General features: G+C 40.6%; 1 protein-coding gene across 3 annotated transcripts; it reads left to right on the forward strand.

The window, feature by feature from the left end:
- The first annotated feature begins 15 nt into the window (after positions 1 to 15).
- On the forward strand, positions 16 to 21,893 carry LOC117431257 (pyridoxal-dependent decarboxylase domain-containing protein 1-like). Of its 3 annotated transcripts, none has more exons than XM_034052017.3 (24): positions 16 to 104; positions 519 to 755; positions 4,355 to 4,431; positions 4,711 to 4,770; positions 5,451 to 5,531; positions 5,733 to 5,882; positions 6,252 to 6,441; positions 8,562 to 8,630; positions 8,877 to 8,955; positions 9,045 to 9,129; positions 9,435 to 9,483; positions 9,730 to 9,831; positions 10,305 to 10,430; positions 10,645 to 10,695; positions 12,953 to 13,016; positions 13,220 to 13,293; positions 13,498 to 13,603; positions 13,859 to 14,030; positions 14,383 to 14,501; positions 14,806 to 14,927; positions 17,847 to 17,939; positions 18,948 to 19,044; positions 19,165 to 19,269; positions 19,410 to 21,893. In XM_034052017.3, the coding sequence occupies exons 2-24, from the start codon at positions 735 to 737 to the stop codon at positions 19,661 to 19,663; spliced, it is 2,346 nt and encodes a 781-aa protein (XP_033907908.3). In that variant the 5' UTR covers positions 16 to 104; positions 519 to 734; the 3' UTR covers positions 19,664 to 21,893. The 3 variants fall into 3 exon arrangements, with proteins under 3 accessions (XP_033907908.3, XP_033907909.3, XP_033907911.3); XM_034052018.3 differs by having other exon boundaries at positions 13,223 to 13,293; XM_034052020.3 differs by having other exon boundaries at positions 5,736 to 5,882.
- Positions 21,894 to 23,596: the final 1,703 nt, after the last annotated feature.

The raw sequence follows: 23,596 nt of genomic DNA on the forward strand, positions 1-23,596 counted from the left end.
TGTACGTCACAGCTTCTGGTTCACCTAGACCCACTTTTGGATACGCCCCCAAACCAGCCCCTTCCTCTTCGAGAAATGAATGTGTAATCAAACACATTGAAAAGGTCTGTATTATTTTCTTTGTACTGTATCTAGTTATTAACTGAAGCACATAACCAACTAACAGCCGGATAGAGTGCGCATATGCTGTATTTAGTGTTTTTAGTGTCGTTGTTTGCAAAATGGACTTTGTTCATGTGTAATATAAATAATGCAAGAGGAAGGCATGCAATTTCATACTAATACATATGCATTTGAACGTAGACCTACTCAAATTGAATCGGCATTCATTCAACTTACTTAGGGCTATTATTTATTAAACAAAATGTGAGTTGCTTTGCTGTGCATTTTTTCCCACAGAAATTAAAATCAATCATAAATTCATAACATGATGTCATAACGGAGTCACACTGTCGAATTTGTGCCTTTTGAGAATTCTACATGTAGGCTACCAATCTGTATTTATAAATATATTACAGAGGCACGTCGACGTTACGCATCTTGGCGTTGACTCGCTGCTTGGTAACGACGTGAGACGTCAACGCTGCCAGCGTGGAAAGCCGAGCTGCTCCAGGAAGTAAACGAAACCTTCTGTCGTGGAGAAGAGAGTGTCAAGGAAACCGGATTATAATATCACTGAAATATCAGATAAATCCATAGACGGGGCGATCGTTCTGTCCCTGTCTGCCGTCGTCATGGACACGTCATTTCAGCAGGTACTGTACCGGCTTCATTACTGTGGAGGAATGACATCTTTTTATTTGTGTTGTGTGAAATGTTTTTGACAGCTTATTAGATTGTGTGCATGTTTTCAACAGCAAAACAATATTGACTGTCCAGTTGTAGCGGTTTTAGATTTGCATTGATAGCGTATGGCGTTTCGTCTTGTGATTTATCATTATATTCTGACGTTACAATGCCAGTGTGTCTTTGTGTGAGATAAAATTCTTCAATGTTTGGAAAAAAAAATACAAAGTGGAATTTTGGGCACAATCTTGCTGGTCACGGCTTCCCTGGATTCATTTCTGCATATCAAGAGCATACCGGTTTTATTTTTCCGGCCGAGAACCAGCAACACTTAATTTTGCAGTGGTTTGCTGACTGAAAGAGGGCGTATATATGGACGGCCTGCTAGTATCTATCCATAATTATCCTGTGACAGAATAATGTGTGTGGCTGTTCAGCTGTTTGGTCCTTCTGCAAATCTATAACATGTCAGTAATGTAATTCCAGTACAGCAGATTTCACGATACTGTACTTCAATCTATATTCTGCACTGTTTCATTAAGGTTTACATTGTTTTTATTTATTTCTGTACCTTGTGCACAACACTTAAATCCAGTTGGATCCATTATTACGCGTTTATTATTAAGCGTTTATTGTTACAGTACATTTTGTGAAACTTGTTCTATTTTTCAGGGATTTAGTACACTGTTGAATTGTTTTGTATTGAAATATGCATTCATACAACCTAAGGCAGAGGTAGCAAAATAAGAACGCCTGTGTTCCAATACTCTTAGCCGCCACACTGTTAACTGACTATTAGTAATTATAATTTTCCAGTGGCGCCTGAGAGAGTACACACACTCCTGTTTGACTTGTTCTGTAAAGGTTTAAACCGGTCATACAGAACAAGGTTTAGTTATGTATTTATTCATTTTGTTTTGGTATGATTTGTAATCATAGTTTGCTTTCATTATTTCTACCCAAGGCCAGTTTCACAAATTATGCAACCTCACAGTAAACATTTCAAAATCATTCTAATACATATGGGGTGTCATTTTGAAGGTAATTATCTTTAGAAAATATGGCTTATTTATGGAGCAAGTCAATGGTTTGACGCGTACACGAAACTGATTGCAACCATACAATGTCCAGAAACCTAAGGCTGAAAAAAAAGAAACATGAAACGTGTTTGATTTTTTCCACATAAAATGAATAGAAATTCCTTGAGTTTTGCAGTTGTACTTGGGTATGCCAAGGTGGATTTCTAATGCTAATACATTTCTTAGCTTTCACTTATTTTGTGTTATTGATCATTTATATATCACTGTATCCGTGTACGTCCAACAGCGATAAATTACTTTTTTCAATCTCAACATTTAACACATTTGCCTTAGTATATATACCAACTTACACTCCTGCTATTATTTATTGTAAATTAAAAATATTGGTGTTGGACATCAAAAACAAATTGTATGTCCGACACCAATAAATGTATGTCTGACACTACATATAATTCCAATCAAGGTTGAAGATTGCTTCTGTTGTAGTGTATTGATAATGAGTCTGGTATTAGTGCATATTGAAAACATGTGTTCTCAAACATCATAGATACCAGTTCATCTGAGTATGTCTGACACCATGGTATTTTATGAGCATTTATCCCTTATCAATAAAGGTGGACAAATTATATCTATCTGAATTACAGTCCTAATTGGTTGACATACTATGCCCAAGTAAAAAGCCACTTCATGATTATAATCATGATCTTTTAAAGTGTCTGAAATCTCAAAACTGCCCCCAATTTAAAATGCCCAATTCACTTCAACCCCAGATGGGTTGCTGAAGAGCAGAGTGAACTAGCTCCGGAGGATTTTCCTCCCTAACTCATATGTGTGCCCCTAGTCAAACTGCAACTCGGGTGTGAACAGGATTCAGGATTGAAATTATGAGACCCCTTGTACTAATGTCAGTGTGCCTGTAGCAAATATAGGTCTGCATCAAAGTTAATGTGATTTTAATCTAGGACAAACATTATATTAAAAGACTTACCTAAAATCTGTTATTTAAAAGACACAAAAAAAACCAAACATTAATAATGGTTTTAACATTGAACTGCAGCTGAGCTACAATTATGCAGTTTTATAGTAGTTCTGACATGTCCAGGACACGAAATCTGGGGTAGACAGAGCTTCAATGAGACACATAATCGCCAGGGACAAATGCATGAGGACTAATCTGTTTTCTGTCCTGCAGAGTAGCCATTTTATCACAACTTTGAAAAAAAATTTGGCATCCCTTGAGGTCTTTACCAGTTCTCCAGAAGTGTTTATTTTAGTCTGGGTGAAGGAGCCACAGTTTTTATAGAACACGAGGCAAGAGACTTGTGTAGAATAGCCTTGCTACTCAAATATATTCTTTCCACTTTGCATTACAAGCAAGCTGCGCAGATTCTGTAAACAGAATGTTTTTTGCTGGGGCTTGATAATAATCGGCATGTAGTCTATTTGTAGGAAGTGTGTTGTATGGGGATAGTACTGTGCTGTAAGGGTACATCCCAGGCTCACAGCAATCAGGTTAGAATTAGAAAGACATGTATGGGAAATCTAGGAGGATAGGCTATGCCTTGTTTTTTGTACTCTTCTATTTGTGGAAGAAGTCAGAAGAACATGGATTAAACACATCTGAGCTTAGTGCTATAGAATGAATAATGTCCTCTTGTCCCTGCTACCTTCACCTCCTAATTTGCTGTCTTTATCCTACCTCACTTCCTGTTCCATTTCTCTTTTTTGCCCCAGACTCCAGTCATCCTACTGATTTGTGTGCAGTGAGGCTTGGTTCACCTGTTGTTGAAACTCTTGTTTCTTCCCTAAGGCAGGAATCGGGGCCAACTCATATTGACAATGGAAGTAAATACAGCAGAGGTCGAGATTGGTTAAGCATGAGACCCGGTGGAAAGAAATGGCCAGGCCTTTTATTTGCATGGGGGCAGTCCATTGTCCATTGTTATCTAGAGATGATCTGTGCTCAACCGCGTGACCTCCTTGAGGATGATCATCCAAAACCTTTGTGGATCTCCTGTTTCTTCAACAGCTTCAGATGTACAGCCCACTTTTTTTGCGAATTGAAATAAACACTGTTCTTGTGTATTTAACTGTAAATCCTGGTGCCAACAGGATGTGCTTTGCAGGAACCTCTTGAGGAAGTTTAAAAAGCACTGCTGTTTTTTTACACTCTTGGCTTATTTCAATATTTGCTGTACACTAAGTAGATGATTAAACACAGCAGTAAAGTTTCTACAACACACCCCGACACAACCTGGCATATAAAATGACAGTATCTTGTTCTGGCTGTGTTGGGATCGAAGGTTACGACTGTGATGTATGTTCACTTTTGTGTTTTGTTTTGTATTATTTCCCTCAGCTGTATGTTACATTCTGCAGCTCTGCCAGTTTAACAAGGTGCTCTGACTTTACTGACCTGTTTGGATTCCAGTCAGTGCCTCAAGCAAATGTGTTCCTGCTGTGGAACTTCAAACTCTGTATGCAACTCTTAGAGAGGGCAGTCTAACGTGTTCTTCCGGTTTGTCCAGATTACAGTGGATCCCACTTTAGCTGAGATGGGGAAGAACCTCAATGAAGCCATGAGGATTTTGGAAGATGGTCACAGGTGGGTTATCTTGCTGTATCAGTCTGTGGTCAGTTTGTGACAAACATGCATATTGACCAGTGTTTAAATCTGCCATATTCCATTTGACCAAATCTTATTTTGCAGGTAGCTATTTGTCCAAATGGGGTTCATCCCCAGTAGCTTTGCAGGATTTAAGGAGCGTACTAATTAGTGGCTGTGTGGAGAAATTCACACACACATACACACAGTTCATTTGCTCTATAATAATGCTCCCAGATCAGCACCCTTCCCTGTAATAATATGTGTATTTCTATGCAGGGAGAGTGAGGAGCAGCAGAGGCACAGCAGGAAGGATATTCCAGGACCACTGCAAGGCAGGTATGGAAACATCAAAGTCTTCACTGGACATTGACAACAACACTGTTTTATTGTCTCGCTTCAAAGTTTAGCAGCACTGTTTTCAATAGGCTGTTCTTGCCACTATAGATTCTCATGCTTTTGTAATTATTATTACATTTGAATTGAAATGTGTTTTTATGTGGGTTTTTTTTAACTCCTTTTATTTATTTAACTCCTGCTCACATTGTGAACCTGATGAAGACACGTTAGTGTCGAAACATGTTGTTTGTTTTTTACAATCATGTTTTTAACTTTAAAGAGTTTTTTTTTGAAGAAGAAAACAAATGAGCAGGAGTTAAATAATAAATCCTTTTGAAACAAAATGACGAGAGTGCGACCATGAATCTCTCTACGGAAACACTTTTGGTAAGTTTGGCTGAAAGAATTGCATTGCCATAGAGACTCTACCTTCATTACATGTAATTACCTTATACTGGTCAGCACCTCATCAATATCAAGCATTGTAGTGCACAAATGACTTTTTGTTTTATATATATATATATATATATATATATATATATTGTCAATTTCTTTTCATTTCATTTTTTTTCATTTTGAAAATAGGACGCTAATGATTAATTGGAGTGCATGAAAGAGCTGGATGAATGAATGTCCAGTTGTAATACACCTGTATCCGTCTCTCTGTGCTTTGGTTCCAGCGGACAGGATGTGGCCCATATTCTCCAGGTAGTACAGAACCTCATGCATGGAGATGAAAATGAGGACTCGCAGTCTCACCGGTAAGGAGAGGGCAGAGTGACACTTCAGTCAGTGATACAAGTTAAAGCCCCCCATGCAAAAAGCCCTGTTTTTCCTGATGCCTTATAGCATACATTTTTTTATTCTCAAAGAACAGACAAGTAACGTAGATGATAATGTAAGTGATTGGGCTTTCTGAGTGCTTCACAGCTCCCAGTATTCTAACAGCAGTGTTTTTTCAGCAGGATGCAGAATGTGGGAGAGCAGGGTCACATGGCCTTGCTGGGGCACAGTCTGGCCGCCTACATCTCGGTGCTGGACAAGGAGAGGCTGCGCAAACTTACCACTCGCATCCTGTCCGACACCACCCTCTGGCTCTGCAGACTGTTCAGGTATGAAGCCGCCTGTTAGACATATTGGAAACCATATAATATGCATGTGTACTATGTGTGACTCAAATTTCTGATTCCAGGGCAATATCGATTTACATTATATATATATATATATACGCCTGACCAGTAGAATCACTGAACTATAACGAGGTGACCTATGCCAGGCCAATTTTTTTTCCTCCAAAACTTACGGGAGCTCAAAGGCCAATGCAGCGCAACCGGTGACCCCCACAGCCATGATTTGGCAATTCAGCACGACCAGGGTTGGACCCAGCGAGTGCCCTATGGTATCAATCGCCCTACACTAACTGGGCTGGAGTTCTGCCAATCCCAGATGTGCTGCTCAGGGTTTTTCAAATGTTTTGGTAGATATGAGAACGGTTCAGCGTATTACCACGAGGATGACCGGGAAGGGCTCCTGAAGGTGTGCCGGCTCGTTATCCACTCGCGCTTCGACGATTACAGCACAGAGGGCTTCAACATGTTATACAACAAACAACCTGTCATCTACCAGAGCGCCGCCTGCAGGTCAGGCCTGGGGCAGCACCTCTGCAACCAGGTATGAACCCAATCTACCTTCCAAGGCTTTGTATTGTTTTGTATCATTGTGCCCCTGGGGCAGTACATTGGATTTAGGTCAGAAGTGGGAATATATTATTATTATTATTATTATTTATTTCTTAGCAATATAAATAGAACAAGTGTAAAACAGGTTGGGGGCTTTGGCAAGAGGATCTGGGTTTGAGCATACGGGGTGATTATGAAGTCAGTTGGCCAGTTTGCTCTGCTGTGGGGGGGAAATTCCAGGATGCCATCCATCAAGAGAGGGTCTTTTGTTTTTAATGTTCACAAGGAGGGCAGCAGATGAGATGAGTGGGAGCTGTATCTAACAGATAATGCAGTAACACTTACTGTACACTGTGTTTGGCAGCTTCCTCGTCTTGTTTCCCTCTTGGTGCCTTGTACTTCCTAGTTTTATTGCGCCGTGGTAAATGTCTGGTTTCCATCAGTGCAAAGCTGCCAACTTTAAATTGCCCTACAATTTTCTATGATGTTCTTTTTGCATTTTTCCTGCTCTGGAAATTCTCCTTTGTGTTACACCAGGATTGTTGCTGTTTATGTCTTATGTCTGCTTTTGTCTCTGTATGCTATGCCCTTCTGGTCATTGTGTATTGTTTTGAATTGATTTTTCTGAAGTGCTGGTATCAATAGCTTTTTAAACCTGTTCTTCAACATTGTTGTAACCTTTGAGTGTGGTTTAGGGGGCAGGTAGGTACTAGGGCTCCTCCCCCCTGTTCTGGCCCATATTATCTGTCAATCTGCCTATTTAACCCCTAGTTCATGCCCATATTCCTGGTCTCGTGTTTCTTCCTTCCTTCCGTCCTTCCTTCCTCTTCCACTATGCTGTGCCACCTCTGCAAAAGACTCCCTCTGGGGGCAAGTGAAGCTCCCTTGCCTACCCTAGAGGCCCAGCCGCACCGGCCTCACCTCTGCAAGGGTGGCTGTCCGTGAGCCAAGGAGAAGCCCTGTACTCTATACTAGGTCACAAGCACACTCCTCTCCTTCTAAACCACTAAGGTCCTTCCTCCACACGGCCGTTGCTCCTGTCCTGTGAACTAATCACCAATATGCAAAAGCTGCATTGCAAGTAAACAAATGTAAATCCTTTAAGAGAAGAGAGTGGAAGTGAAACCTGCAGAAACAGGGTGCAAAACTGACCAATGAAATGTTAGTGGCCAGGGGCTTAACAGCAGGTTTGTTTATATGACTATATATGACAGGTATGACTATATAGACTGAAGAAGGTTAGCCACACAGAATAAATAAAAGAGAGCGTTCTTAATCTGGCAGTTACCAGGGCAGAGTGATGTAAAAATCTCACTGCAGCAAACAGTACATTCCAGGCAGCTTAATCCTTTCAATTTAATTGACATTCTGTCTTTACCACAGTGTTTCTGAAAAAACATGATACAGTACTATAGGCAGATTCAAATACATAACACAGTGATGCTTTAAATAATCAAACTTAGGGGCTCCCGAGTGGCGCATCCAGTAAAAGCACTCGCTAGAGTGCAGGATGCGCTCTATAGCCTGGACGTCACGAGTTCGAGTCCAGGCTATTCCACAGCCGACCGTGGACGGGAGCTTCCAGGGGGCGGCGCTCAATTGGCCGAGCGTCGTCTGGGGGGAGGGAGGGTTAGGTCGGCCAGGGTGTCCTCGGCTCACCGCGCACCAGCGACCCCTGTAGTCTGTCCGGGTGCCTGCGGGCTTGCCTGTAAGCTGCCCAGAGCTGCGTTGTCCTCCGACGCTGTAGCTCTGAGGCGGCTGCACGGTGAGTTCGCAGTGTGTAAAGAAGCAGTCGGCTGACGTCACACGCTTCGAGTCAGCGCAGGGGTGGTAGCGGTGAGCTGAGCCTAAAAAATAAAAAAATAAAAAAATAATTGGGCATTTCAAATTGGGGAGAAAATAATAAAAAAAAGAAACTAATTGGCAACGACTAAATTAAAAAAAAATAATAATAATAATAATCAAACTCAGAAATCAGACAATATATACACACACACACCATGCATACACCCAGGAAGTAGAAATCCTTTGTGCCACTCTCCTTCAACAGACAGGACTAGGACGGTATATCCAACTGTGGGGTGCTGACCATGTTTTGCTCTCTCTCTCTAGCTGGGCCTGCCTCTCTCCAGCCTCTGCACAGTCCCCTGTAACACCATGTTCGGCTCTCAGCACCAGATGGTAGGTCCTTATTGGATTGCTGTACTGCAGGGCTGTTCAACGGATGACTCTTGAGCCATTGATGTCTTGTTGAACTCCACAATGTGGCTTTTTTGAAGGATCCCATTGATAAATGCATAATTTAAATAAGCAATGTTTTAATGAGCATAAAACTGCTGAAGGGTTGTCTGAGTGTAGTTGCTACTGGTAATCAGAGGTTTGGCAGCTGCAGTGCACTCAAACAGTACAATGCCGTTTTTATTGCAGGATGTTGCTTTGCTGGACAGACTCATTAAAGACAACGTGGACTCTGGGAAGCTGCCCTTACTACTTATTGCTAACGCTGGTGAGTACTAAAGAGGTATCCACATTCTTCCAAAAAGGAAACCCCCTCAAAACGTGCTCAGGCTATTGCCCGTTTCTCTTGGTCCCCAGGCACGCCTGCTGCAGGACACACTGACAAGCTGGGCCGTCTGAAGGAGCTCTGTGCCCAGTACAGCATGTGGCTTCATGTCGAGGGGTAGGTAGCACATCAGCTAACTGGAAAACCTGTAGTGCGTATAGCAGCTGTAGGAAAACGATGGCACTTTAAAGATGTAATGACCCATATGGTTATGCAGGTTAATGCCTGTGGCAAGCAGATATGGGGACCCATTAAAACGACCTTGATGATAAGGTAGGCTTTCTAAACTATGCAAGTTTAGTGTTAAAACAAGTTGCTTACAAAGACATAATTTGAGGTGTACTAAACACTGCAGTCTTCAGTTTGGTCTGCTTTCGTAAAAAGGTTTTGTGTCATTTCTGTTTTGCTTTTTTTCCCCCCAGAGTAAACCTGGCAACCCTGGCTTTGCCATATGTCAAGTCCTCAGTAATGGTAGGTCAATGTTTTTCAGAAACACCTAATAATACTTTTCAGATACTTCCACTACTTGATAATAGCATAATGTGGTGATGCAGCATTCTCATCCTCGGTCTAATAATACTGTTTTAGATCTTTCACTTGAAAGAATGAAATAGCTATGATGTGAAACTATATAAAGTGTCAATCCTGAAATGTCTGTTTGTTGACCTGATGACCTCCCGTGACTGTACTGTGACATGCAGTTCTTGTCTCTTCCAGGCCGCCACTCAGTGTGACAGCATGACCCTGACCCTGGGACCCTGGCTGGGGCTGCCGGCCGTTCCTGCGATCACCCTGTACCGACACGAGGACCCTGCCTTGGTCAGTGACAACCACATGTTACGTACATGCATGCATTTATTTTTGTCTTTCATCATTTTGTAAATGAAAGAATAATTAATTAACTACACGATATAAAATTTATTTATTAATTAAAAAATATTGGAAAACCATTAAAAATAAAAAAAATAATAATAATCTTAAGTTTGTCCTGTACTCTCCCTTCAGTCTGCTGATCATGGATTGAACATGAAATAGAGTTGAAGGTATTTTCTCTGATGTCATGAGAAACATTGTGGCAGAGCTTATTGAATCCTAACCCACAGTCCGTAGAGAAAGCTTGGGGAAAACTCCCTGGAGCCGCCAGGAAATTTCTCAGATAAATTCCATTCCCTTTTTTAGCAATGCTTACTGTTATTCTTGTATAGGTGCTTCATAGATGCAATGTGTATATATACAGTAATATTAACAGTTCCTTGGAACAATAACGACATACCTCTGCCACTGTGTTTCAGTCGCTGGCGGCGGGCCTGACCTCCATCCAGCCTGTGGAGAAGCTGCGTGCGCTGCCGCTCTGGCTGTCCCTGCAGTACCTGGGGCATGATGGCATCGTGGAGCGCATCAGACACGCCTCCCAGCTGGTGAGCCCTCCATCCAATCATATTGCACAGCTGCAGGCTGCACTCTTACAGTTACTCAGGTCTGTCTCACTCCAGCAGATCATGTGATTGTTGTAGGACTCTCGAGCGCTCATGTGACAGTGCTGCTTTCTCTTAGTTAACCACCTGCCAAGTTTCATTGTTCTGCTAACCCCGGATTTTGCAAGCAGAATGATTTGTGTTTTTGTCATTACAGAGCCAGAGACTGTTAGATCATCTGACAAAGCAGACAGCAATTACAAAAGCGGTATGTCTTCTCATGCAGTCTTTGTGATTTTTTTGGGAGGGTTTATATATATGAATAAGTACAGTAAATATGTATGTCCTAAAAGTGTCAATAGTATACCAAATATAAAATGTGTAAGTCCCACACAGCTGTTTTTGTTTTTTGTGGAGGCCAAGAATGCATTTAATTAAAGGCATCACTCATTTTAAGACCCAACATAAAAAAAAAATACTGTGTATGATTCCTAAAACATTTGGAGCATTTCATAGAGAGCTCAGGTAACTGTTAAAGGGAACTGGCTGCACTGTATATAATAAAAAGACGGTGGTTAGTTTTAACCTGCCACGAGGTGCAAGTGTGAAATGAACTCCTGTTCTGTTGCATTCACCAGGACCTCCGTGGCAACGAGGTGTGTCTTCTCGAGGGTTTAAAACTGGTAAAACACTGAATCCTTTGTTTAGTCAGTGATAAGTAGCGAAGGTCCCTTCCTTGGTTTCAGGGGCTGGTGGCTCGTTCGAGGGTCCCTCCTGTCACTACAGGCTCACTCGGGGACATCCTGGGTACTCTAATCCTGTCCATTGTAGGTGGCACCAACCCGCTTCCCCCTCCCTCCCTTTCTCCCCATTCCTTGCAAAGGAAGCAAAAACCACTGTAGCTTACTGCAGATCAAAAAAAAGATGTCGGAATGCTAGTCACCCTTGTTCCTGTTCCTTAATAACCCAAATCTCTTAATATGTTTGAGATTTTTCAGAGTAAAGATAATCTATTAGTGAAAATAGGTTTTAAAAACCCTAGGCCCTACACTCTTTTAAGGCTGTCTGGGTCTATTGTACAAGCATACTTCTAGATCAACCTATTGTACAAGCATACTTCTAGATCAACCTAGACTGAGTGAGTAAATTTCCATACACCAACATTTCAATACTCAACAAAACAAGGGTTCAGCCAAAGCAAACCAGTTATGTTTAAGAGGTGCATTTTGATGTAGTGGTGCAAACTAGATTTTTGAAGAATTAATTTATTGAGGAATCAGAATCCTCTGGTCTGTTCTGTGAAACAGTGCGAGTCTTCCCATAGTGCATGGCAGACAATATATATAAACTGAGAAACATATTATATGATATTCAGTATGTTTGCATTCTGGATCTTGGCCAAACACTTGTGTTTAGTTCACCTCAACCCAGTACATCTGTGGTTACCAGGCAGTCTTGAGCTTAAACTTTGAACAATAATGTCATAATACTGTACTCATTGCTAACCAATCCTGACACAGAATGTGCCAGTCATGAATTATATAGCAGTGAGTGTACATGCTATTGACATTTCCTGAACTCCTCCTAGCTAGCTGCTTTAAAGACTAACCTGAATTACAAACCAAACCTGATATAGGCAGGGCAGCAGTGTGGAGTAGTGGTTAGGGCTCTGGACTCTTGACCGATGGGTCGTGGGGACACTGCTGCTGTACCCTTGAGCAAGGTACTTTACCTAGATTGCTCCAGTAAAAACCCAACTGTATAAATGGGTAATAGTATGTAAAAATAATGTAATATCTTGTAACAATTGTAAGTCGCCCTGGATAAGGGCGTCTGCTAAGAAATAAATAATATAGAATACAGGTTAATTATTAACTTTCCACTGTGATGATGAAAGGCACACTGTGACCTGTGGTCCATTGAAGGTTGCAAACTACAACCCTGTGTTATTTTCAGAACTAAAAGGTGACTCATGTCCTGCATGTATTAAAGCACACATCTCTCCTATAATACTAATGTGTATTTACTACATGGGTTTAAAGTGGATTAGATTTTTGTTAACAAATGGATTGCATGGTGAGGGGGCTTTTACTGGGTAGATTTAAAGGAAACCCCTGCAACAAAACGAAAGAAAGGTAGGAAGGTATAATTAATACTCAAGCACATCCAGATATTGAGTCTTAGACCCGTTGATAAAAATCTGCAATTGATAGAGTACAATAATAGATACAATTAAAAAAGGTAGGTAGTCATAGCAACAGAGTTGTGTCCCATTTCATTTTTATCTTTTTAGTGAATTAATGTCTCTTCAAAAATAGAAACAACAAATTCACTCAACCAAAACAATTCATTGGAGCCCTATTGTGAAACAACTGCAAAGGCCAATTTTCAGAGAAGAGTATAATGGTATATAACTACCAAGAACCTATTATTAGCTTTGAGTTGTGGTATTGTGGAGAGTGCAAGGGAAGTTTGTCACTAATACTAATCCCCTGTCTGTCTTTCTCTCTGTTCCTCTTTCTCAGGTGGAAGATGATTTAAACTCCCCGGTGGTTGTCTTTCGGTTTTCACAGACCGATGCTAACTCAGGTGAGTGGATTGATCTGGGTGAGCTGTGTCAAAGCACACAATAACATAACACACCACCCCACATGACGTTCAGAGGCTGTTCATATTCCTCTGTACATTGTGTGTTTTTACCTATAACGTCCTGTGGAAAACAGATCAAATGAATGTTGAGATGCAAGGTTCTGGCCATGCTAACTTTCCACCTTCTCTGCCCCCCACCCTAGCAGCTCAGAGTGGGGGTCCACTAGAGACGCTCCTAAGCAATGAGCGAGAGATCCAGGACACCCTGAACCGATGGGTAAGCTCCGCTCAGTCAGTTCTTTTATAGTATTAATGAAAAGCACCTTGCGCTTATATTTGAGATACGTACACATGCTTCTATGCCGATATAAACACCAAAGGAATAACTGCTTTTGGACAGTAAGCCGCATATACCCTGGTATAAGCCCATGTGTCGATTTGTGTGATTTTTATACAGTGTTTTTATAATCTGTGTCTGCAGCTGGGAGAGCAGTTGGCCCTGCTGGTTCCAGCCAGTGGAGTGGACATAGTGAACCTGGAGGACGAGGGAAGCTGTGTGAGGTTCAGCCCCCTGATGACATCAGCAGGTAATGTGGAACTCTGTTTCCTGTTAGTTGTAAACAATTTCTAACACATAACATTAGAGATGCAAATAAGACTCCCAATTGCATAAGAGTTTGATCCATTCCTAGTTTTACTATGTGTTTTAAAAACACACCTGAGCTTGTTACTTTTACACTGTGGCTAATCAAGCTATTAAAACCTGGAATGGGTGAAACTGCTGTGCTGTAGGAGACTTATTCCTATTCCTTCACATGTGTTTTTTTTTTTTTTTATTTCAGTTTTGGCAACAAAAAATGAGGATGTGGACGCGCTGGCCGAGTGTCTGCAGGAGAAGATCCCTGTTCTGATCAGCACACTAAGGCTGCGAGAGGAGTTCAGAGAAGAGGTGCACTGCATTGCTGCACTCACTTACATAGAGGACCTCAGCTGGCCAGGGCTGGGAACAGTTAGGTGTGTTCACTTCCTCCTGGATTCAATGATCTCTGTCATGAACTGATTCAAATAACTTGTGACGGTCTGTTCTGAAAATTGATTTATTACTCCAACAGTTTGTGTTATCCGCAGTTCTCTTGGGAGCTTGCCACAAGGTAGCACAAGCGTTCCATAAGCTATTCGCAAGCAAGCCTTGCATGCTGTTTCTAAGCATGCTTTAGAAATACTCCAAGCTAGCATTCTGCAACAAGATAGCAGCAATCTCTTGCTGAGAAGCCAGTAAGCTTGTAGATGCTTGCAAAAAAAAAACAGCACTACAACACTAATTGACACCTGCCCCTTTCTCATGCTGGTGTGTTTCTGGTTGCAGGTACGAGCTGAGCAGTGAGGAGCCTGATGAGAATAAGAGGCAGGCAGAGCTGGAGAAGATAAGCAGCGTGCTGCTGAAGAAACTAAAGGAGCTGGACTCTGACCTGACCTTCTCTACAGGCGAGTGTGGGTTCTCTGTTTTAGGGGTTTGTTAGAATGATCTGATCTTACTGGTTTGTAACCTCAAGAACATGACATTCATAACCTGTGAAGATGAGCAGCAAGAACAAACCTCTTACCAGTTCAATGCATCATGTTGTTAATACCCTCTACAGACTCCAGTATGATGTATTAAGCAATTCTGCTAGAATTTGCACAAACTGATAGTCTGGTTTATATTGTCACCCCCATTATGGGATGAGTGTTTGGGCTCGCAGCTCTGAAAGACTCGGGGATAACAACATGGCCCGTCTCTCTGACACAGGACCAGAGTTCGGCCCAGAGAAAAACTGCCTGTACATTGGCATGGCAACGGAAGATCTGGATGTGGCGGAGTTGGTGGAGATGATCGCTGCCATTGGACGAGAGATCGAGGAGAACTCCAGGGTGAGAGGCTGTGCGGTTTGAGTATGCCTGGGAAATTGGAGAAGATACTGTTGTATAAGGGTGACAGGGGTTTTGCTGTCGCTTCTTTGCAACCTGATAACTTCTGCTGCTGAGCTTTCACGACTACGCGCTTTCGTGTGTCCCTCTTCCCCAGACCAGACGCAATCAATACCAATATGCAGTAAATGAATGCATTTTGTATTACCATGACATGTCTGACGACAGGCTAATCTTTTTTACTTGTTTGTTTACACTTGCGTTTTCATAATTAAACTCTGTGTTTTTATTCTCCAGTCCAGTAGAATGCGCTCACACCCTCCCTGGTTACAGTCAGTTTCACAGTAAAGCCTGGACAACAACATCAGGCTTGTTAACAACATGGCCCGGCGCAAATATAACCTTGTATCACTGTTACACCCGACCATTACTTCTGGAAGAATAAGTAATAAGCTTCGGCAGTGACTGTTGAAATATAGGTTATTATAGTTGTGCTTAAAAATACTGTGTGCAGAAAATTTGTGAAACGAAAACGCATCATTAACTAAAAAAAAAAAAAAAGTAGCCTACGGTAATGTTATAAAATATGTGAAATGTGTCTTCTATGACCAAAAATGCTAAAATTCAGGGCCAAAATTATTCCGTATGTGTTAAGCACCAACTGTCTCTTGACCATTTCACCAGTAGCATGATAAAATTATATATATATACAGTGTATGTGGTTTTATACGGCACTGTATATATGCCTACAATACATCTTGCATTGAGAAAACACCACTGGAATCGGAAATAAAGGAAATTATGCAATACAGTTCACATGCAGCATGGTTTTGGTAAGTAGCATTTTCAAAACTATATAATTATGTGCAGTTTTAAAATAAGTTAAAAACATAGCAAATCCACAAAACCAACAAAATACATAGTGTATTATCGTTTAACCTTGAAAAAAAATCAATACAGTACCTGAAGCAGATATACGCGTTTATCATATCAACAACACCAACGTGTGTTGTAAAAAAATAAAGCAAAACTTGCTTTGAAAACTATACAAAATATTTTTTTGGTTGCTAAGAATGAAAAATGTCAAGATAAAAATTCCATTTTTTATATGGAAATTGTCAAAATAAAAGGGGAAGCTGGAAGAATTTACCAGTCAGGACAACAGCATTTAAATACTGCTACTATTAAACTGTATCTGTTGGTAATGTGGTTTCTTCTAGCAGTTTTCAAACTGGGATACACGTACCCCTGGGGGTACTCGAGAAAAATTCTGAAATGGCAGACAACGCATTTTATTTAGTACCACTTGCCAATCTATTGTAAACTTTTGTCATGTAATCAACGTTTAATCGCTAACACCAGACTGATGTGCTGTGACAGAGCTTTCAGTGCACACATGACTAATTTACATATTAAATATGTACATTTTAAATAAGCCCTGTTGTTTAAATGTAATATTAGTTGGGCGGTTACTGCAGTCTGTCTGGGATACAAAAAAAGACATTTTAAAAAACTAAAAGCCTAGTCTTTAAATCATTTTATTTCCTGTGTGCGTTCATGCCTGCAAGTCGATATTTATTTTAAAGTTTATTGTAATTTAGTATTATTGGTTCATTTCAAAATACAGAATGTAAGGCCAGTCAGAAACCGCAGTATTGTCATGCGGTCTAGTTTGACATGCCGTACGTCTGGTGTGAGAGTAGTAAGAGTTTTTAGCTTTCAATCCAGTGAAAAAATGTGGATTGTTTGCTCAATACTAGTACATTACTAGCAAAGGGCGATCAAGACAAAATACCACCAAAGATTAAAAACGCCAAAAATGTCTTGCGACTGAAGCTCTCTCCAATTTCCCTGCCATCATCAGTGATTTGCGTGGTAACAAGCAGGGACATCCATCACACTGATACTAGGTAAGCGTTTTATTATTATTTTCTAATTAGCATCAGTACTGTACGTTTTAGTCACCAATAATTTAAAAATGCTAGTAATATGTTTTTGTATTGAGGTCAGCTGTAGAGGTGCGTGGCTAGTGAACTTTTCTTTGCCTTCTTTTCTATAACTTTATCATCAATATAAATACATGATTGCGGTAAACTTGTGCGCGCGAATTAAAAAACAAAACCGTTAGCCAATACTGTAAAATGTCGCAGAAGAAAATCCACTGTTTTTTTCAGCGCGGCCACAGCAAGAGTGAAACAGAACAAACACAACAAGAAGTTGTAGAAGATGAAGACTTGGATTCGGAACACCAGACAAAAAAGAACAAACAAAGCTCACAAGCGTCAGATAACAGAAAAAGAAAACAAGCAGCAAAGCTTCAGCCTTATTGGAAAACTCTGTTTCCATGGGTTGTATATAATATTCTAAAAATGTTTTTTTTCTTTTTATTGTAAAAAGACATACATGGTATAAGTAATTCATAATGCATTCTGTGTCTGTATGTAGCTTTTCAGGGCAAATAAATCTGGTTCTTGAGTTTTAAGGTTCTAAAACTTTACAGCTGTAAATTACCAATTTATTTAAACTGTAGAGCATTATTAAAATGGTTTAATTAAATAATTGTTTTGGTCAATACAGTGATTTAAGGTATAAAATAAAAACAGGATTCCTAACACCCTTGAAGACTTGAGCTGTGTGCCAATAGTGACTACTGAATATCTGGAGTGACTAATGTTTTTAGAAAGGATTAGTCACTAGTGACTACAAAAATCTGGAACCCAGGGGAAACCCTGAAGGGTGATGACTGTAAGTGTCTTGATCCAGGAGAGAAAAAAAAAAAAAAAACTCTCACCTGGGGAAACCATTACTGTTATAGGCTAGACAAAGGACAACTCAGATTTTGCTACACCACTGTCTACTTTGTATTGGGAGTGACTCCTGTAATCAGTCAGGCAGTGAGAATGACTTGCCTTGTTTTCTCAGCTCCTGGAGAACATGACTGAGGTGGTCCGCAAGGGGATCCTAGAGGCAGAGCTGCAGCTACAGAAAGCCACAGAGGAGAAGCTCCTGGAGGAGGTGAGGGCCTGTCTACCTCCTTACACCACTCACTTCTAGTTGTGACTCTGCAGAAATGAGTCACTGCATAAACTCATTTTAGAATTTATATACATCTGCTTTCTTTCAGGGGAAAAAAAAACTGTTTGGATATGTAGTATCTGGGTCATTCCTCGACAAATCACACAACAGGTTACATCCTATCATCTCTGATTTACACCAGACTTGATTGACGGGTCCCCCTGCCTTAACATTAACCAACCTTTTACTCAAAAAAGGTTCTACAGACTTGTGGGAGGTGTTATTTTATTAAAAATTGCATGGCAAGTCCAAAAATAAAAATCTCAAAAAGGTATAAAATATTTTTGAAAGAAAACAAAAGAAGTTACAACTTAAAGTTTTTGACCTTTTGACCTTGGGGTGAAACACCAGTACTAAAAATCTCCAAAAATTACCAAAAAAAGGTCAATGACATGCGTGAACAATTACTTTTATGTGACATGGAGATATTACTAGCACTGCTATCATAGTAATGCGGTAAAGCATGGAAGATGTTAATCAAGGTTTTGCACTCAATTCAGAATCTGAGAACTTCCCATGATGTAGGTAATAATTGGTACTGTTTCACCCCAAGGTAAAAAAAACTTTAAGGTGTAACTTCCTTTTGTTTTCTTTCAAATGTATTTTCTGAGTTTGCCATACGATTTAAATGACACCTCCCACAAGTCTGTAGCACAAACAGTTTCTGAGTTATATGTTGGTTAACATTAAGGCGGGGTACCTATCAACCACATTTTGACCGCACTAAATTTTGATCCCTTGACCCGATCAATCATAAAATGTAAATATGTGCCTTAAAACAACCCTAAGAACCAAGTTTTGTGTAAATCAGAGACAGTGGGGTTTAAAATCCAACATGTTTGGGGTGATTTGTCATGGAATGACCCATCGCGTTTAGTTTACTGATTTAAAAGCATGATATTTTCTGCTACGATGGGTTTAATTCCATCTTCTGTCCTCTTCTTTTAGGGAGTTTTGCGTCAGCTCCCAGTTGTTGGTTCCGTCCTGAACTGGTTTTCGCCCGTCCAGAGCTTGGTGAAGGGAAGGACCTTTAACCTGACGGCAGGTAGGCACAGACGGATCAAATTTTTGGGATTGGAAAAAAAACCCATGGAGCACATTGGACATCATCTTGAAAGGAATATGACCCACCACGTGACATCCTTTTTATTTCTGCCTTCTTTAGGTTCTGTGGACTCTACAGAGCCTACCTACTCAATGAAGGCTCAAAGCACCGGAGGATCACTGCCTCCCACTCCCACCTCTGCCCGCACCAAACACAGGATCCCAGGTAACACTGCCTCCCAGTCCTTGATCTCTAACCACTAGGCCACACATACACTATGATGGCATGTTCCAAAAGACAAGACTATGCTTGTAACAGTACTTAATGGAGTAACTCATTTTGTTTGTGTTCACTCTCCTCTTCAGGTCAGAAACTGTTCCGAAGGTCACTGGTCAGCTCAGACGGTGTCAGTGAGACAAGCTCAGTGGGTCAGGTAGAGGAACTGGGGAAGGAGGAGCTTAGAGAGACTGCCCCCGAGGGAAGGGAGGCCGACGTCCAAAAAGAACCTGAACCCGAGACTGAGCAGAGGGGAGTAACCCCAGGAGAGGGCGAGCAAAAGGGAAAGCGAGAGCCAGAGGTAGAGGGCAGGGAGACAGAGAATCCCAGTATACTGAGATAGGCACGCCAGGGGAGAGTTGTGTGTCTTGAACACGATGCCTACAGGTTAAGGGGAGAGGTTTGAGGTGTGGGGTGGCAGCATCTTAGCCTGGGTGTGGGGGAAGCCAAATATATCCAGATTATTTTATATTGAGAAAAATAATATATACGGTAAAAAGTTAATCTGTAACCTGAAGTGAATTTGCAACTTGAGAATACCTGAAACTCAAAATATAAAGAATGTGATAACAAACCGGTCCCTTGCAGCAGCATTGTTTTTTTTTTTTTTCACTATTCAGGGTTTGATAGTACAGAACATTCATTTCTGAACATTTAATATAATCCTGGATTCATCTGGGCTAAACTAAAAGTTTAGCAATGTTAAATGTTTATCATGCAGTACAGGAATACAGCACCTTCCAATATATTTATGTACAACAAAAGCCTTGTACTTACGGAATTCTGCATCTCTTGAAGTAAAGTTTGAAAACCTGATGTCACAAATGGCTTGGCACAGTAATTGCTTGTTTGCGATTATAATTGCTTCAAGTAAAAGTTGGCCATCTCTTTAAGAAGCGCCTGTCAATCTGTGAATGTGTCATTGTACAGAATCCTATAAAAAAAAAAAAAAAAAAAACACTGCTGCTGTTCTGGGTTTGTTCATTTGCTTGTACTCTACTGGGGTTCAAATCAGAGGTAATGTCTTTTTACAAGGCACCTAGTTTTAGTTTCACCTCTGGGATTTCCTCCTGTTGCAGGATGTGGAGTGGTGTTTTCAGGTTGTAGTTCTCCTGGTTAGCGCTCCCCACACCCTTATTCCATCCCTCTGGCTTCCCAAAGAAGCTGTTGGTGCCGTTTCAGCTACCACTCACTGGAAATGAGGTAGGGCAAAGCACTACTGCAAAATACAAACTAGCTGCTCAAGTATCCAGCGACTAAGAGACACTTCCCAATACAAACATAATTTCAGATTAATTAATTAATTAAATAATGTTTATTAACGTTTTTAAAAGCCTACCGCCTCCTGCTCCCCAGAACCTTGATGTTTAATTATTTTATTTATTCTCATAAACTTCACGAAAATCAGAACCTTCCAGAGATGCTCTCATATATAAAGCTAAATAAAAATGGTCTAGTAGTAACAAGATTAATGTAGTTTAAATATTTTTCAGAAATTGGTCATAGAAGTTTAGGTGCCTCGTGTTATAATGGTCTCCGTCTAGCAACTGCAGCCAAGGAAAATACATTGTTAACCAATGCATTTAGTTGTATGTCTAGTTCACCTTATGATTTAAATATCTGGATGCTTGGCATTTAAAGAATGTATGTTCATATATTTATATGGTATTCATTAGGTCAGCAATCAGTTCAAGGTCCAAGGGCTAATAGCAGAACAGTAAAACCAAACTGGGTACAATTATATTAATAAAGGTGCTGTGTTTATATTGGTTAACTACTGCCTGATATCATTAATCACACACAAGCACCTGGCATATAAAACAAACAAGAGGCTGCAGTGGCCCCTTACTAATGTATGTGAGTTTGTCTTGGGGGTTATAAAGGCTGCATATAGCTCTGTCTCCAATTTGGAGCAGGGCTACAGGGTGGAAACTGTAAAGAAAAAAAAGAGCAATACATGCAGTGTGCTTCTTATGCAGGATTTCTCTCTGCCTCTGTACTCATGAAAATAGTCCAGGCTGTGCTATCAAAAACACTTGCCAGTGCTAAGCAGTGGAGTGTACTTTGTTTTTATTTATAACAGTAGATGTAACACTTGCCAAACCCAGATACATTTTTTTGCAGATGACCAACAGAACTAAAGGGTAAGATTATTTGGAAAGTTTTTTTTTTGTGAAAGTGCTTATGGATCTTTTAATGATCTGGTCTTCCTTATGCACACTTATTTTGTATTTTTTGTGCAATGAAGAATATTGATTTACAGAGACTGGGAAGAAATTAAGTTTGTGTCTTGATTTAATATATACTGTAGGGATGGGAGGGCTAATGTTTGTTGTTTTTACCTTATTTTATTTGTTGCTGTTTAAACACTAACACTGTATTTAAAGATTATTTTAAAAAGAACGAGTCATTTGGACTGCTGTTAAAATGCTTCCTTTTTAAGAGGATTGTTTAACGTTTGCTTTTAAAGCTGTGACAATGAATCCAACCCAATGTCCTGTTCAGATTTTGTTTTTGGAAAAACTAATTATGTTCCAATCCTGACTACTTTATTAAAACTTGGACATAAAACAGTTCTGTACCGAACTATTTTCTGCAAAGGGATTTAACCTTATTAAAATGGGCACTCTTTGTGTAGGTCTGTCTTTTAAAAGGTATGAAAGTGATAACTTACCGATTTTGCCCTATATTTAAAGATCCATATATTTGTGGGCCAACCTCCAACACAACAACCTAAGCACACACCCTCCCCACCACACCACAGTTTAGTCTACAGACAATCAAGTGACTTGTGTTTTGTGCTCACCTGGTTGCATCCTCCAATCGCCAAGTCTATCCAGACAGAACCATCTCTCTGTGGTGTATCAGATACTGAGTCCCAGTCAGCTGCTGCTTTAGCAGTGGTCAAGAATGTAAACTGCATTACAAATCCAGATCTAGAACACGATGACAACATCTACCCCCACCGGCACACTGTACACAGCAAGCAACAAAAACACTTCACAGACGACACACCCCGCCCCCAAATACGACTCGAGACAAAAACGATTGATTTAAATATTTTTCCGTGTTAAAACATTCAGACATGCATAATAAAATGTACTTTGTGGACATAAATAACAGAATGCACACAAATGATGAATGCTATTTTATTCCCTGTTCATTTTCAATTTGTCAAACTGTATTCTGTCTGTGCCTCAGCATTTTCACTTCTCATCACACTGTCCTAAGAAATCTTTCCTACTTTCTCATTTCCAATGCAAGTGGCATAAATTCAATCAAATGCTGGAAATGTACCAAAAATATATAATTATTTATTTCTTAGCTGACGCCCTTATCCAGGGCGACTTACAATTGTTACAAGATATCACATTATTTTTACATACAATTACCCATTTATACAGTTGGGTTTTTACTGGAGCAATCTAGGTAAAGTACCTTGCTCAAGGGTACAGCAGCAGTGTCCCCACCTGGGATTGAACCCACGACCCTCCGGTCAAGAGTCCAGAGCCCTAACCAGTACTCCACACTGCTGCCACAATAATGAGAATCAAAAGATAAAAACCAACACTTTATCTCTATCTACCTGGAAACATACAGCATCTGATTCCCAGTTCCAACTGCTGTTAATATAAATGACTGAGCTGACCTAGGAGGTTGTGAGAAGTGTGGCTTTCATCATCAGACCCCTTGAAGAGGTGCAGCCCCAGTCTAAATCAAACAGTAAGGAGGGAGGTAAGAACAGGATGAAAGAAAAAGTCTGATTTAAATAAAACAGGTACAAACACACCTTCCCTCCTCTGTGCTTTTCATTAACGACCTCACCGCCTTGACGATCAGGGGCACTTCACTCCAGGTGCTCGACCCCTCACAGTGAGCCAGGCACGTCGCTCCACTTCCTGCAGGGGGCAGCAGAGTCCATACACTGAGTAGGGACCACAGATCTAAAACTGCACATCCTACCGGTTCATAAGGATTGGGAACATCAACCCACCCGGCAATGGGATATTTATTAAATGAAAAGCAAAGCTGTGTTAGCATTGTCTATACTCACAGTCAGACGGGGTCGTGATAGCAAACTCCCTTTGCTGAAGGTACAGAAGGCATTTTGTGTCAAGAGCAGTCTCTGAACTCTTTAGCACTGTCCTACAGGACACACACAAAGCAATGGCCGCCTTCACATTAAGGTTCAGTTTTATTTTTTTATGGGGTATGCTTAAACTGCCATGATTAACCTTCTTTATCAGAATTGCAGACTGCTGAGTTCACACTATCC

Source organism: Acipenser ruthenus, chromosome 22 (assembly GCF_902713425.1).
Source record: "Acipenser ruthenus chromosome 22, fAciRut3.2 maternal haplotype, whole genome shotgun sequence".
Taxonomy (NCBI): Eukaryota; Metazoa; Chordata; class Actinopteri; order Acipenseriformes; family Acipenseridae; genus Acipenser; species Acipenser ruthenus.